This window comes from Ruditapes philippinarum, unplaced genomic scaffold, assembly GCF_026571515.1.
Source record: "Ruditapes philippinarum isolate M1 unplaced genomic scaffold, ASM2657151v2 ctg5292_1_1_1_1, whole genome shotgun sequence".
NCBI classification, from domain to species: Eukaryota; Metazoa; Mollusca; class Bivalvia; order Venerida; family Veneridae; genus Ruditapes; species Ruditapes philippinarum.
In genome coordinates this window covers 27,688-43,748 of record NW_026851604.1, presented here as the reverse complement: position 1 = coordinate 43,748, position 16,061 = coordinate 27,688, and the positions used below count along the sequence as shown (strand labels likewise).

The 16,061-nt window shown below is 31.6% G+C and overlaps 1 protein-coding gene across 1 annotated transcript; it reads left to right on the top strand.

Annotated features, from left to right (window-relative positions):
* Nucleotides 1–12,643: 12,643 nt before the first annotated feature.
* LOC132759002 (uncharacterized) lies at nucleotides 12,644–14,364 on the top strand. The gene is made up of 3 exons (XM_060750760.1): nucleotides 12,644–12,749; nucleotides 13,043–13,525; nucleotides 13,649–14,364. Exons 1-3 carry the CDS (start codon nucleotides 12,644–12,646, stop codon nucleotides 14,362–14,364), a joined length of 1,305 nt encoding a protein of 434 aa, XP_060606743.1.
* The last annotated feature ends 1,697 nt before the right edge of the window (nucleotides 14,365–16,061 follow it).

The following is a 16,061-nucleotide window of genomic DNA, read 5'->3' as shown; positions in this document are numbered from 1 at the left end:
GTATTTTGGGACTGTTATCTGAACAGTTTGATTCAATCTGAACAGTTTGATTCATGAAACATTTTACATCCTGCCATATAACAATTAAATATTCACAGAATATTCTTTGAGCATATGAGGTATGGCTGTTTAATCGGCCTTTAATTATCACAGGCCCTATCATTAAAATACTTTGCTGAATCTTTATTTGCGCTATTCTTAATATGACAGCATATGAATGAATTTACAATATACACAGTAGATAAACGGATTAACGAGATGTCCTCATTCGGATGTTGCAAACAATCACAAATTTGTTAGTTATTGATGTATGTACTTTTTCTTTATTGAATATGTCTGTTTCACAACCCATCTAGTGCAGTTTTCTTGAAATTAAGTTTTATCATTGGCACAAAACACGAAATATGTGTCGGGCTGGTTTCAGATTTGGTTTTTTATTCACGAAAGCATCAATTCATTTTATAATATATAACCTTTTTTTCTATTATATTTTCCGACAAGAAAATCATTTATTTTCTTGAATAAATTCTGGAAATGTGCCACATGTGTAAAATCAATATTGTATATTTTCTTGCAAACTCATAAGAAATCATCTGATTCTTTCTTGCTAGCTCTATATATGATATCTTACGAGTCCAAGTGGTGTCTAAAATAAGCTGTATCACTTCCGGCGAAACCATTTGGTATTTTTCAGGTTTTAATAATGGACAATTAGATATATCATAATAAACATTTGAGTTAATTTAAACAAATAACGATGGTGTTTCTTAATGGTTGCTATCGAACGCAAGATGTAATGCAATTTATTTGCTGTAGTCGAAAGAGGCCATGCAGTCATCTTACTAAGATTGTTCAGAATTTCAGATTCTCTAAGCTTTCCTTGATGCACTGTCGATTTTTTTTATTTCACACATTGTAAGATGTAACCAATGAATTTTTAGTATATGCACCATGTGATTTTCTGATATAATTTATTATTTGATTCAATGATACAAATTAAGATTAGTTTTGTAACTCGAAACTTTCCATATTAAATTCATATTGTAATCTTTAAAGTCACATTTTCTTTTTCAGAGTCCTAGAAACTCGCAAGAAATCATACACATTTAGTTTTAAGCTCGTAAGAGGTCATACAGTGTCGTTACAAGAAATCATACAGTCATAGTTTTACACTTTGCTCAGAATTTTAATGATTTTGTCAATATGCGTCCGTCGGCATTACTGGCAAATATATCTGTGAAGAATACCGAGTTGCTTTTCCTTGCGCTAAAACTCCATCAGAAATAGTATATAAATCAATTGTTATTCATATCATTAGGAAACATAATAGCTTAGCCTACTCTCGGTCAGCTCGCAACATCCGGTTTATAACAAATTGATACACAAGAAAAGCATTGATGCAAAGCATCAAAGGGCGTCCAAGCAAGAAATGCAGCAGGTGCAGATGAACTAGTAGATATTTGATGACAAGATATTCTTATAAACTGTTCAATGGTTCATTGGTTTTTACCAGAATTGTATATCACTTATGAATGAACGGACGAAAGACATTGTTCATTACTTATAACTTTGATTGGCATGCTAGAAATTAGAATATTACTTGTTATTTCTTTATGATCGTGGTTATTAATAGCAACGGATATACATGTATACAATCATTTATAATCCATATGTGTAACGCATGATCAACACCACACTTGTGTAATTGTCCCTTATTATGTTATCGCTATTAGCGAAGACTCCCTCTTAAGGTATCTGTTCACACTTAGTAACAATATGACACTTGTATTATTTCCATGTTGATCATGTTGAGCATGATTATTTATTATACAATATTTGTAATATTTATTTAAATAAAAAAAATACAGATTTTATGAACATTGTTTTCTTTTCTTTTTTGTGTTTTATGCGCTATTTTAATACTGAGTTTTTACGTTTACTACTATTTTAAGAATTCAATTGTCATATTGACCGACGATTATAATTAAGTCAAAACTTAACTGGAAAAAGTCAGTAAACTATGGTTAATCTTTCAATATATAATATTGTTTATTCTTAAACCATATACATGTACATTTGTATTTTTCTTTATCATTTTTTAAATTATCAATCAATTGAATAATTCATAAAATCTGATTTGTAACTTTGAATAATTCCTCGGCATCTTTACTAAACACGAATAACAAATTAAATAAAATGTTTCAAAGTTGATAGTGTCATATAAATGCCATAAAAATGTACATTTTTTCTCAATTATTGTACATATTTATTGTTTTGATCTCATATAGATAAAATAAAACATGCGATTTGTGTTGGTTTTTTTTTGTTTTTATTCGAATTGTATGTTTATGTATAATAATAATCAATAAATTTGAGAGTTGATCTGTGTTTATTAATTATTTTAACCAAACTAAGTGACAAACATTCATTTTGAAAAAAAGCTTATTTATCTGTAAAGTATTTGTTCTGTTCTGTAACGATCTCAAACATCTACTCCAAAACCGGGAGAGACCGGACAATAAACGTGTGGTACTATTCGCCGGTCACTAGTAAATCCCGGTCAAAATAGACCAGGAGAGACCGGGAATTACCGATAGGAGTACATCCCTCTATAAATAGATTTTCGGAATATTTAGGTCATCAACTCATCATTCTATTTACAGCTTTCGGAATAACATACCATAATAACCCACTGTGTGCTACAAAATGATAAATAAAAACCCCCGAAGAGCGCGATTTATTGACGGAAAAGGTGATTTCATTTGAAAATGTTTGCATTGCGAAATTCTCCAGTTCGCTATTCATTGTACATATCGAGACAAGTATGATACAGACGACAAAATTAACTTTAATTTAGGATATGCTATTTATAGACGTTTTCAACGAAAGGAAGTTAATCTGCTGTATTCAGCTTGAAGGTCACTGTTCGAGAAGTTTCTGTGTATCTAGTAAAATCAGATTTTAAGTAAAACTTTTTTTTTCTTTCTTTTTCTTAAGTAAAACTGAAATCAGATTTTGTGAAAGGGCGACAGAAACTTCTCGACAGCTGACAGAAACTGACAGCTTGTAACAACGTAAAGGATTTCAACGAGCGGAATATTTTTATTACCAGCAAGCTTCTAAAACAGGGCTACCGCTATCATAAATTACGGAAATATTTTACTAAATTTTACAATCGTAACTTTGATTTAATTTCTAAATTCAATAGTGATTTAAAAACTCTTCTGCGACAAGGGATTAGCCAGCCTGGTTTTTATGGCGATGTGGTTTACAAACTTCGTAAGATTTTGGGTCATGGTAATTTTTCTGCTGTTTTTACTAAAATTATTAAACGTTTTATTAAAAGAGGTTATGACCCTACTATTTTAAGACATACTGCATGTTTAGTGTTCAACCCTTTTACAGTTGGACACTACGCTTTCCTCTTTTGATTGCATCTGACGGACCAAGTGGGAGACTCTATGATGGATAGTTCGTAAAGCCCTTTGGGTCTGAATTGTCTTAATGTTCGTCTTCTGCCTTGCTTCGTCGGGCCCTTGTAGGTGATTTTCTTGTTGCTCTGTCTTCCGTTAGGACATTGAGTACTTTTGTTATGGTCATTGGGTTTACTTTTATATGTTTCTACATGATCATTTTAGTGTTTTATTTATTTAACCTTTTGTAACCATGACAACTGTTAGAATTTCACTTGGCGGGGATTCATTTTATTTACACTGTCTCGTTTATAGGAACATGGTGGGGCTAAGAGCGAGGTTTGGTGCACCATTAACCGGTTTAAACTCCCCAGCAGTCATTATTATGCTGCTGACCGTTCCAAGGCGGCGCCCCACTGTGTTCCTCAGATGTATGTCTATGTTGTTTCATACTGTTTTGGTGACACTTTTGCCTGTGTCCCTTGTTGTTTTCTCGTCTACGGTAAGTATCTTCCCCATTGCCTCTAGTTTTTATTTCTTTGATTACCCCCCCCCCCTTCCCCCGGTCTCCTGTCCCCTTCCCCTTTGTGGGCCTATTATTTTTTTCTTTGAATTCCTAATCAGTTACAAATTATTTATCATTTAATGTTTAACGTGTCGTTGCCCTGTCCTTTTTATGTTTGGGGTCCGCCTGGGCTCCTTGCCATTGGTTCTTGTTGCTGGGTCATATGGGGGTTGCTTTCATTGAACGCCGCCTTTCCTTGTTGATCTTGTTTTTCATATTTCATAAAATTTTGGAAAGGTAGACTTTATAATTACTTTACTTAAGTTAAATGGTTTAATCTGGATTGCTGTATAGTTAGATGTAGCTGTAAAAACACAGGTAAGGTAATCAATACTTTAAACATACACTTAATTTTATATACAAATGTTTTATTAGCATGTTTAAATATGCCTAATCGATAAGCAGTTTAGCTAATTTAGGAGTTGAAAATTTAATTAAACACGTAACGTATCGTCATCATATTTTGGGACTGTTATAGAAACAGTTTGAAGAACTATATCCTGCAATATTTCATTACAATATTTCATAGAATCTGGAGAGCGTATTATGATGATTGGCTGTTTAATTGAACTGTATCTATCACTAGCCCTTTCATTATTATAATTTCCTAAATCTTTATTTGCACTATTCTTGATATGGCAACATGTGAACAAATTTACTAGATACACAGAAGGTTAACGGACTTTTAAATGCTTTGTATCTCATTTAGAAGGTGCAAGCTGAACGTTTAAAATGACCAATTTTCGTGGTTGATGTATGTTCTTTTTCTTAAGAGAATTCTTATTCTCTATGCATGTTTCACAACCAAACCTGTGCAGTTTTTTTATAATCAAGTTTTATTATCGGCACATAACACGACATGTATATCGGACTGATTTCAAATTTTGTTTCTATTCATGAAATAGCATGCAATTCAGTTATACTTGCAGTTAATTACATGTACAAAATGTAATTATATTTTCTGAACTGAAGCGATTCACGACATTCGTTTAGATACAAAGTATGCTCGAAATGCGATACAAGTGTTATATCAATATTTATGTTTTCTTGCAAACTCATAAGTTATTTTTTAATCTTAATCTAACTTTTTGGATAAATATATATGGAATCTTTCGATATCACTTAATGACTAAAACGAAGTTATATCACTGCCGGCGAAATCATTTTGTATTATTCAGGTTTTGATAATTTCAAAGTTGATCATGGACAAAGGATATAGTATAGATAAATGGACAAAGGATGTAGTATAGATAAATGGACAAAGGATATAGTATAGATAAATGGACAAAGGATATAGTATAGATAAATGGACAAAGGATATAGTATAGATAAATGGACAAAGGATATCGTATAGATAAATCATCATATAAAACTATATAGAAATTAAACTTAATTGAAACAAATAACGATTGAGTTGAAAATTGCGTTGAAATCACAGAAGAAGCTTGCAAGATGAAATGCATATTAAATTGCTAGAGTCACACAAATTCATGCAGTCAGATTTGGCAATATGTGTCCCTTGATGCTAATGGCAATATATCTTTGTTAACCATACTGATTTCTTGACGCTCATAGTGCATGTTTAAGGTAAATAAATACAATTTGACATAGCAAAACATTGTTTGGTATGATTTCTGTCAATGTTTAGCTGTGTTATAATTTCATCAGAAATAGTCATAATATAAATCAATTGTTATAATCCATATCATTAGAAAACATAAATACTTACACTTGAACATACTTCCAGATGAGAATTTGCGTAACGTCAAAATGAAATACAGTTTGCATAACTTGTCTATAGTATTATCATCATTTATAAAGGGAGATGATTTTTAAATTTAATAAGCGACATTATAAAATGTATAACTACCCTTGCGCAAAAACTAGAACATGCTATTTATAAACGTTTCCGGAGAAAGGAAGTTTAATTTATCTATGCCGAAAACTTGTAGGTCAGTTTCAAAAAGAACATTCAATTCATTCATTTAATCGTGTGAAGGTCGGATAATAATATAGATACAATAAATAACTGCAAAAGGTAAGAAAAAGTCTTTCTCTTTCTTAATATTTGTTTCCTCGCGTTTTTACATAAACTATCGGTGAAAAGATAAGGAAAAAAATCAAACCATTTTCTCTTTATTGTATATTACTAGCTTACATTTGTGTGACGCATAACTGAATTGGAATTAGAAAAGTAAAAAGTCGAGCGTTGCTCCCGCCCGGCAGTTGCTCTTGTTTTTGAAATACAGCATTATTGTAATGTTACTATGCGATATGTTAAACTTATAACTTACTTTTTGACGTAGTTTTTTTCTTGATAAAGAATGTCTGCCTTGTACTGGAAAGCTTTACAAATGTGAAATTGCGTCCCTTTACTTAAGGTATGACCCACCTAATGCATTACCTCCACTTTGAAGAGTATTCAAATAGGCTAGAACTACTGTCAACTGCATTGAAGCTGAGGGGCGCGGGTTCAAGCCCCAGAAGAGGCAACTTTTTTTCTTTCTATTTTTTCTTTCAACATTTTTTGTGTCTCTTGGATCACTCTTGGTAAGAAAAAAGTGTTTCATTTTAAGTATAAAATTATTATTGGTATTTAATGGCTAAATTATGCCAAATTTATCATCAGATATGATACCTGATATTTTCAAAGTCTAATAAAATAAAAACTAGACGGTAAAAGTATTTTATATTTGACAAGATTAACCAGTAACCAGTATACTATAAAACAATTAAGGCAAACTTTGAAAACAGTCCCTCATTTTGGTAAATTTTAAGGCTTTTTTTAATAAGGCGCTCCAAGTAGGAAAATTGTTAATCAAGGGTTTAAAATTGGTGGGGTAGGGTACCATTTGTATACATATTTCAAATATCTTGAATAGAAACACTAAGTTTTCTTGTGTCATTTGCTTGTTGAATGCTATTATTTGTTTCTTAGCAATGGTCAAATGGAACATATTTTTCCATATTGATTATATGATAGATTATTGAAAGTTTCTCATTTCTGAAAAAGAGCCGTTTCAGTAGCCAAGTTTTCAGTAAGAAAAATCACCATACCTTGAAAACCATATGGTAAACTTTCTTTAGATTTTGCATACAGGTGTCCTTTAAGGTATATAACAGACCTAAGCTGTCAATTTTATAGTTCTTTATAGTGCCCATTAGGGGGCTCATACCTTAAGAAAGCGTATGTTGTATTGTTGTTATTTGGCTATATTAGTGATTTACAGTCATACTTACGGAAGCGACCTGGTGCCAATTCATAATGTTCTATATAAAAATAAACTCCTACATAGGAGATAAAAAACCAAATTAGGAGTTTGTAACTCCTTCGTAGGACTTTTAAACTCCTACGTAGGACTTTGTAAGTCCTACGTAGGACTTTATAACTCCTATGTAAACCTTTATAAGTCCTACGTAGGACTTTGTATCTCCTACGTAGGACTTTATAACTCCTACGTAGGAGATAAAAAAAAGCCTAATTAGGAATTTATAACTCCTACGTAGGACTTTTAAACTCCTACGTAGGACTTTATATCTCCAACGTAGGACTTTATAAGTCCTACGTAGGATTTTATAACTCCTACGTAGGACTTTTAAACTCCTACGTAGGAGATAAAAAAGCCTAATTAGGAGTTTATAACTCCTACGTAGGACTTTTAAACTCCTACGTAGGACTTTTTAACTCCTACGTAGGACTTTATAACTCCTACGTAGGAGATAAAAAAATCCTTATTAGGAGTTTAAAAGTCCTACGTAGGAGTAACAAACCCCTAATTAGGCTTTTTTATCTCCTACAACAGGAAAGGTAAACAATACTTTTAATATACACTTTACTTTGTATATCGTTAAAGGGTTTAAACATGCTAAAACGATAAGCAATTCACTCAGTTAAGGAGTAAAATATTTCATGAATCAAGTAACGTAACGTCAGGGGATGTAACTGGTAATATATTTTAGGACTGTTATCTGAACAGTTTGATTCAATCTGAACCGTTCGATTCATGAAACATTTTACTTCCTGCCATATAACAATTAAATATTCACAGAATCTTTGAGCATATGAGGTATGGCTGTTTAATCGGCCTTTATTTATCACAAGCCCTATCATTAAAATACTTTGCTGAATCTTTATTTGGGCTATTTTAAAATATGACAACATATGTATAAATTTACAAGAAACACTGTGGATAAACGGATTAACGAAATGTCCTCATTCGAATATTGCAAACAATCACAAATTTGTTAGTTATTGATGTATGATTGTACCTTTTCTTTATTGAATATGTCTGTTTCACAACCAATCTAGTGCAGTTTTCTTGAAATTAAGTTTTACCATTGGCACAAAACACGAAATTTGTGTCGGACCGGTTTCTGATTTGGAATTTATTCACGAAAAGCATGCTAGATGTACGCAATTCATTTTGTAATATATAACCTTTTTATCTATTATATTTTCCGAAAAGAAAATCATTTATATTCTTGAATAAATTCTGGAAATGTGCCACACGTGTAAGATCAATATTGTATATTTTCTTGCAAACTCATAAGAAATCATCTGATTTGTTTTCTTGCTAGCTATATATATGATATCTTACTAGTTCAAGTGGTGTCTAAAACAAGTTGTATCACTCCCAGCGAAGCCATTTGGTAACTTTCAGGTTTTAAGATATATAGGAATTTGAGTTAATTTAAACAAACAACGATGGGGTTTCTTAATGGTTGCTATCAAGCGCAAGATGTAATGCAATTTATTCGCTGAAGTCTCACGAGGCCATGCAGTCATGTTAACAAGAGTGTTCAGAAATTATATTTTCTTAGCATTCCTTGATGCACTGTCGATGTTTTTATTTTATGATATAACAAATGAAGTTTTAGTATATGCACCATGTGATTTTCTGATATATATATCATTATTTGATTAAATGATATGAATTAAGATAAGATAAGATAAGTACAAACTTTCCATATCAAATTCATATTGCACTCTTTATAGTGTCATTTCTTTGTCAGAGTCCTACAAACTCGCAAAACCGCCGCCGTGGTCAAGAGGTTAGAGTCGATGACTTCTAATCCAATTACCTCTCTGGAGTGGGTTCGATCCCAGGGAGACGCTTTGGTAGTTTAACGCAGAGGAAGCTAGTCTAGTACTGGTGTTACTCTCTAGGAACGATGGTAAGGAAACTACCCGCCTATATAACTGAAATACTGTTGGGAAAAGGCGTAAAATGAAACAAACAAACAAACTCGCAAGAATTCATGCACATTATTTTTTTAACTCGGACGATGTCATACAGTGTCGTTGCAAGAAATCATACGGTCATGGTCCAACACTTTGCCCAAAATTTTAATGCTTTTGTCACAATACGTCCCGTGGAGCAGCTGGCAAATATATATTTGTTAACAATACTGGTTTGATTTTAAATAAAGTGCATGTTAAAGGTTTGAATATTGTGTGTCAATGAATGCCAATACTTACTCAGCACGTTTCCTATCAGTTATTCGCTGTGCTATAATTCCATCAGGAATAGTCATAAAATACATCAATAATTATTCACATCATTAGAAAATATAATTACTTATTCCCTTTTTCAGGTTGCAACACTTGGATGATCACCAATTGATGTATAACTTCTCGATTTGACAAACTTAATAATTATCATTATTTATCAAGGGAGATAACTTTAAAATATAATGAGCGACAAAAATTAAAAAATTACCTTGCCAAAAAACTAGGATTTATATAAGTTTTCGAGAAATGAAAGGCCAAAAATTGTATGTCAGTTTTAAAAAGTTATATGCGCCGGTATTAACAAATATACATTTTATTTGATTTTTTAAGGAGTTGGGAGCTCAACACCGCAAATGTCTGTGCTTTAAACAGGTGACCAATTTAATCTAATGACAACTTTTCTATACTTAAGATCACTCAGCATAATGGGAGATAAATCTGTGATAACATAAAATTAAATTTAGGACATGCTATTTATAGACGTTTTCCACGAAAGGAAGTTAATCTGCGGCATTCAGCATTAAGGTCACTATTTTTCATTAAATTGTTAAAAAAGGTAGATTTTATATTTAAAAAAGTTTCACAATTAATAAAGTTTAAATCTTGAAAAGTTTGGAATGTTTTTATCTGGCATGCTGTATAGTTATACTTGAAAACAGGTAAGATAATCTATATTTTAAACAAACACTTAATTTTGTATGTATTATTTATACGTGTTTAAACATGCTAGATACTGCGGAAATTAAATTAATCACGTAATGTTTTGTAAGGGGATGTAACTGGTCTTTGCTTAGGACTGTCATTGAAACAGTTTGATGAATGAAGCATTTATATCCTGCAATATTACATTTTAATACATCACAGGATCGGGAAAGCGTACGATGTTTGACTGTTTAATTGTCTTTAATTTATCACTAGTTCTACCATTATGATGATTTGCTAAACCTTTGTTTGCACAAGTCTTAATATGGCAAAATGCGAACAAATTTACAAGATACACAGAAGGTAAGCGGATTTATAAATGCTTTGTATTATCATTTGGATGTTGCAAGCTGAACGTTAAAAATGATAATTTTCTGTGGTTGATGTATGCTATTTTTTCTTAAGGGAATTCTCCTTATTATCTATGCAAGTTTCGCATCCCAACCAGCGCAGTTTTCATAAAATCAAGTTTCATCATCGGCACATATTAACACGAAATGTATACCGGACTGGTTTCAAATTTTGTTTTTATTCACCTAAAGAATGGCAGATGTACGCAGTTTATTTTTATTTTCAGTTAATTATTTATTCTGAATTGAAGCGAGTTCACGACATTCGTTTAGATACAATGTATGCTCGAAATGTGATACAAGTGTTATATCCATATTGTATGTTTTCTTGCAAATTCATAAGATATTTTCTCTGAAACTTACTTTTAAGATAAATATATATGAAATCTTTCGAGATCACTACGTGACTAAAATGAAGTTGTATCACTTCCGGCGAAATCATTTTGTATTATTCAGGTTTTGTTGATTTCAAATTTGATCATGGACAAAGGATATAGTATAGATAAATGGACAAAGGATAGATAAATCATCATATAAAATTATAGAAATTAAACTTAATTGAAACAAATAACGATTAAGTTGAAAATTGCGTTTCCATAGCAAATTCATGCTGTACTCAATATAGTCTATATATTGTAAGAGTCCTAGAAACTAACAAGAAGTCATACACATTTATTTATTAAACTTGCAAGGGGTCAGGCAGTTGCGTTGCAAGAAATCATACAGTCATGGTATAAGACTTTATTCATATTTGGCAATATATTACCCTTGATGCTAATGTCAATATATCTTTGTTAACCATACTGATTTCTTGACGCTCATAGTGCATGTTTAAGGTAAATAAATACAATTTGACATAGCAAAACATTGTTTGGCATGTTTTTTGTCAATGTTTAGCTGTGTTATAATTTCATCAGAAATAGTCATAATATCAATCAATTGTCATAATTCATATCATTAAAAAACATAATTACTTATACTTGAACATATTTCCAGATGAGAATTTGCGTAACATCCAAATGAAGTACAGTTTGCATAACTTCTCTATACTATTAACATCATTTATAAAGGGAGATGACTTTTAAATTTAATAAGCGACATTATAAAATGCATAACTACCCTTGCGCAAAAACTAGAACATGCTATCTATAAACTTTTTCGGAGAAAGGAAGTTTAATTAATCTATGCCGAAAACTTGTAGGTCAGTTTCAAGAAGAACAACCAATTACATGTAATTCATTTTAATCGTGTAAAGGTCGGATAATAATATAGATACAATAAATAACTGCAAAAGGTAAGAAAAAGTCTTTTTGTGTCCTCGCGTTTTTACATAAACTATCGGAGAAAAAATAAGGAAATAAATCATACCATTTTCTCTTTATTGTATATTATTAGCTTACATTTGTGAGACGCATCTGAATTGGAATTAGAAAAGTAAAAAGTCGAGCGTTGCCCCGCCCACATTATTGTAATGTTACATGCGATATGTAAAACTTATAACTTACTTTTTGACGTAGTTTTTTTCTTGATAAAGGGAGTCTACCTTGTACTGTAAAGCTGTACAAATAGTGTGAAATTGCGTCCCTTTACTTAAGAAAGCGTATGTTGTATTGTTGTTATTTGGCTATATTAGTGATTCACAGTCATACTATTGTCACTAGAATCATGATTTTTTTAATGTGTACGTTTATTATTTAATTATGATCGGTGTTCATTAAAGAGTTTAATTGATTTATTGATTGTTGATACTTTAATGAATACGATTAATATCGGTTAACACAACAACTTTGTCCAATTAAATTTTATCGATTGGTTACCAATATTAATACATAAGAAATAGAATTATTTGTTTGCAGTGTAAAGCAGATATTGTTTTTTTTAAATATCAAAAATTAAGGTCACAAGTCAAATGAGATATTTCTTTTTCATTGGAAAATTAAAATGCTACACAGCGATCGATTAAGCAAAACACATAAATTGTTTTTCATTTGTGGTTAATTAAGATGTAAGTAAAATTTCGATATGCGCCAAATTGAATAATATAACCTTTAAAGTAGAAAGGAAGATAGTGATAAAAACTTCTATTTTCTGTATTCCAGGAATGGCCGTTTCAGGACGTAAACAAGTAGACCTGCTAGGATCAGTAGCAGCAGGATCAACGGAAGACTTCGATCACTGTTGTGAGCCATGTCTTACCACGGGTCAACGTATAGAAGCTCATGGCTTTTGTGTCACATGTCAAGAATACCTTTGTAAAAATTGCCACGATGTCCACAGAAAACAAAAGTCTTACTAAATCATCAAATTTTGCAGTGTAATGATTTTGATAAGTTCCAAACTACACGGAAATCAAACAATGAATGCACTGAAATGTGTCAAGTTCACAAAAAAGAAATAATCAAATTTTATTGTCCATCACACCATGCACTCGGATGCAATGATTGCATAACTTTAGGACATAGAACATGTAAAGTTGATTACATACCTGAAAAATGCGTAGGTGTCGCAGATGGGAATGAGTTCGATGACGTCATGAAGAAGCTCGACGAAAAATTAAAAGAAGCATCAGAAATTTCGAAGAAGGCTAAAAGCAGTAGAAGCAACATAAATGATTACAATAAAGAAATCATCAAGGCCATCACTGAATTCCGAAAAGAAATAAACGACCGCCTGGATCTGATGCAAAAAGATGCTTTAAATAATGCCGAGGAAATAAAGTCCAACACCAACAAAATTATTCAACATGTCCTTGATAAATGCGAAAATATGATTTCCGGAATAAAATGCTTGCAATCAAGTCTGCATGCAAGCAAATCAACTTATCAAGACGGTCAACTCTACATTGACATGAAACGGGCAGAATCTACGCTGAAATCAGATGAATTAATTGATGCAGAACAAACATTATTGCATACCAATATGCACTACTCATTTCAACGAAATGCTGAACTCGAAACATTGTTCTGTAAAAAAATGGTCTTCGGTGAGATTGTCGATCATTCTCGTCATGAATCTACATAAGTGACAAAAGCTGTTGATCGTCTAATTGTAAAAGGAGATATCAATGTTAAAACTTCATCAGATAAAAAGAAATGTGATATTGCAGGATGTGCAGTTCTCAACACAAATAAATTAGTTCTAGCTGATTACACCAACCATAAGGTAAAATTGATATCTATAGAGAACAGACTTGTGAAAGATGAGAAAGCTCTAGACTCAGCGCCATGTGATATTGCTGTAATGTCTCAGGAACAGTTTGCTGTAACAATGCCGGTAAACAAAGAAATAGTTGTCATGACAACAGACGACAAGCTATCATGTGTCCGCAGTATTAAAGTAGATAGGCCATGCTATGGTATAGACTTTAATCAAGATCGTCTTTATGTTGCTTGTTTGTATCCTCCTAGTGTGATTGTACTGAATACACAAGGTGATATCCTGAATGACATCCCACTGAACGTTCTTTCAAATTACTTTTTCCCGTATATTGCTGTGGGTAAGGATTCCAAACTTCTGTATATCAATGACCGTGGTAACAACAGTGTAGTGAGTGTATCATTACAAGGGGACGTTATAGCTACATATACACATACAGATCTTAGAGAACCACAAGGAATGTTGATGTTAGATGACGGGTCATTACTTGTCTGCTGTTTTAGTAATGGAACAATTCATAAAGTCAACGGAGACTTGAAGCAAGGGAAGATAATGTATAAAGGTGAAGATGAAGACCGTCTTCAATCAATATGCTACAGTTCACGCTATGCTGAGATCTATGTTGGTTGCATTGGAGACCAGTTGAAAGTTTTTAACACACAATGAACACTGTATTCATTTTTCATTGATTTGAAAACGGAAGAGTGCATAAAATTATGTGGTAATTGTTCTTTATTATAGAAAAGGTACAATTATAAAAGAACTTACAGGACTATAAGACATTTATTCCATTATTACTGTAACATTTAAACTTGTAAATTATGAACCATATCTTGATCAAACTTATATTACATTGATTTCAATGCACTGTAATATAAATGGTTTTATGTTAACATCAAATTAAACTCAAATATCTATGGCAAACGATGATATTTGAGCAAATTGTTAGCTCTACAAAATTATTATATTTTATATTAGAAAAGTTTTATTCCCTCGCTTAATGTATTGTATATAATACGGATGAAAGCTTTTATAACCAATACTGCTATGTGAGGTAATGTTATTTTTTAAATATCTTAAACATGACCATATATCTTGTCAAATGGTTTGATTAGGGTATATTTTACAGCTACAGCAAAATTCATTTATTTAAAAAAACTGTGTATATAGATAAAACGATTACAAGTGCGTAGTATTATGTAAACAATATTCTATATTGCTGCAAGCATCATCGATTAGCTTTCTTTACAGACATATTTCACGAAAGAAATAACGTTAAAAGAAAAAAAATAAAGTAGTTAAGTGTAAGTATCCTATGTGCTGAACAAATGGGTATTTCAGATTTTGTGTATAGTGTGATACAATACAGTAGTGCTTATATTTATATGCAAGATATATATACATGTATATATGACTGTAACAGGTATATTATTGTATGAATGCTTTAGTTAGCTGTATACTTATGAGCTAGAGAAAATAAAATTTGTAAAAATTGTGATATTTTAAACAGAATTGATTTATATTCTACAACATATAGCTCAATAAATTCAAAATTGTTGTTATTTTCGTAAAACTTCCGTGGCGTTTTATGCATTTATAAATAATATTCAACGAAAACTAAGAAATGTAACACTTTTAGGTAAAAGGGCAATAACTATCAATTGGTATATATACGTTATCGTTAGTTCTTAGATAATATTTTATTGTATACGTTATCGTTAGTTCTTAGATAATATTTTATTGTATCATAGGTTGGGGACCTTTCTGTTAAAAAATGTGTCCGAGTCAAATTGTATACATATTCATGTAGTACGTTCCCTGGCGTGCAGGTTTCCATTAGTAACCTGTACTCCAGAGCATGCCCATTGATTGGCTTATTTTTGCAAGGGTTTGTGACAGCAGGCAGCGTGTTTTTTATGTTTAACTATGATATAAAAGAGAAAGAACAAATCAGATAGCATCGTGTTTCGATACTCTTTCTTTTACTTATTACATAAGAGGTTGTTTTGTACATAACAAGCATGTAATTTAAACATTTTTTCTGTCGTCAAATTCATAATGATTTTACGAGTGTAAAAATGAAGAACTGATATATTATGCAAAATCACACCGGATCCATAAGAATAAATAAACAAAACATAATCAAATAAATCATACTTGGTAAGAGGGAAAATTGAAGTTACATTTCAAATTGGAATATCCGGTTCCAATTATAAAAGCCACTAGTTATTAGAAATAATCGGCTTTCCTCGATAACTTTCAAATAATAATCAATTTCTCCGCAATTTACCTTCTACCTATTTATCAAAAATTATGATTTAGGTGGATGCCTAATTAATGCCCTTACAAGTATAGTAGAAATC

Bases quoted from the DNA above. Each gene is read 5' to 3' on its own strand.
- LOC132759002 (XM_060750760.1), top strand. From the start codon at position 12,644: ATGGCCGTTTCAGGACGTAAACAAGTAGACCTGCTAGGATCAGTAGCA. The intron at 12,750-13,042 runs GTATAGAAGCTC...AAAAATGCGTAG, and splicing joins ATGTCTTACCACGGGTCAAC to GTGTCGCAGATGGGAATGAG. The intron at 13,526-13,648 runs GTGAGATTGTCG...GTGATATTGCAG, and splicing joins CTGTAAAAAAATGGTCTTCG to GATGTGCAGTTCTCAACACA.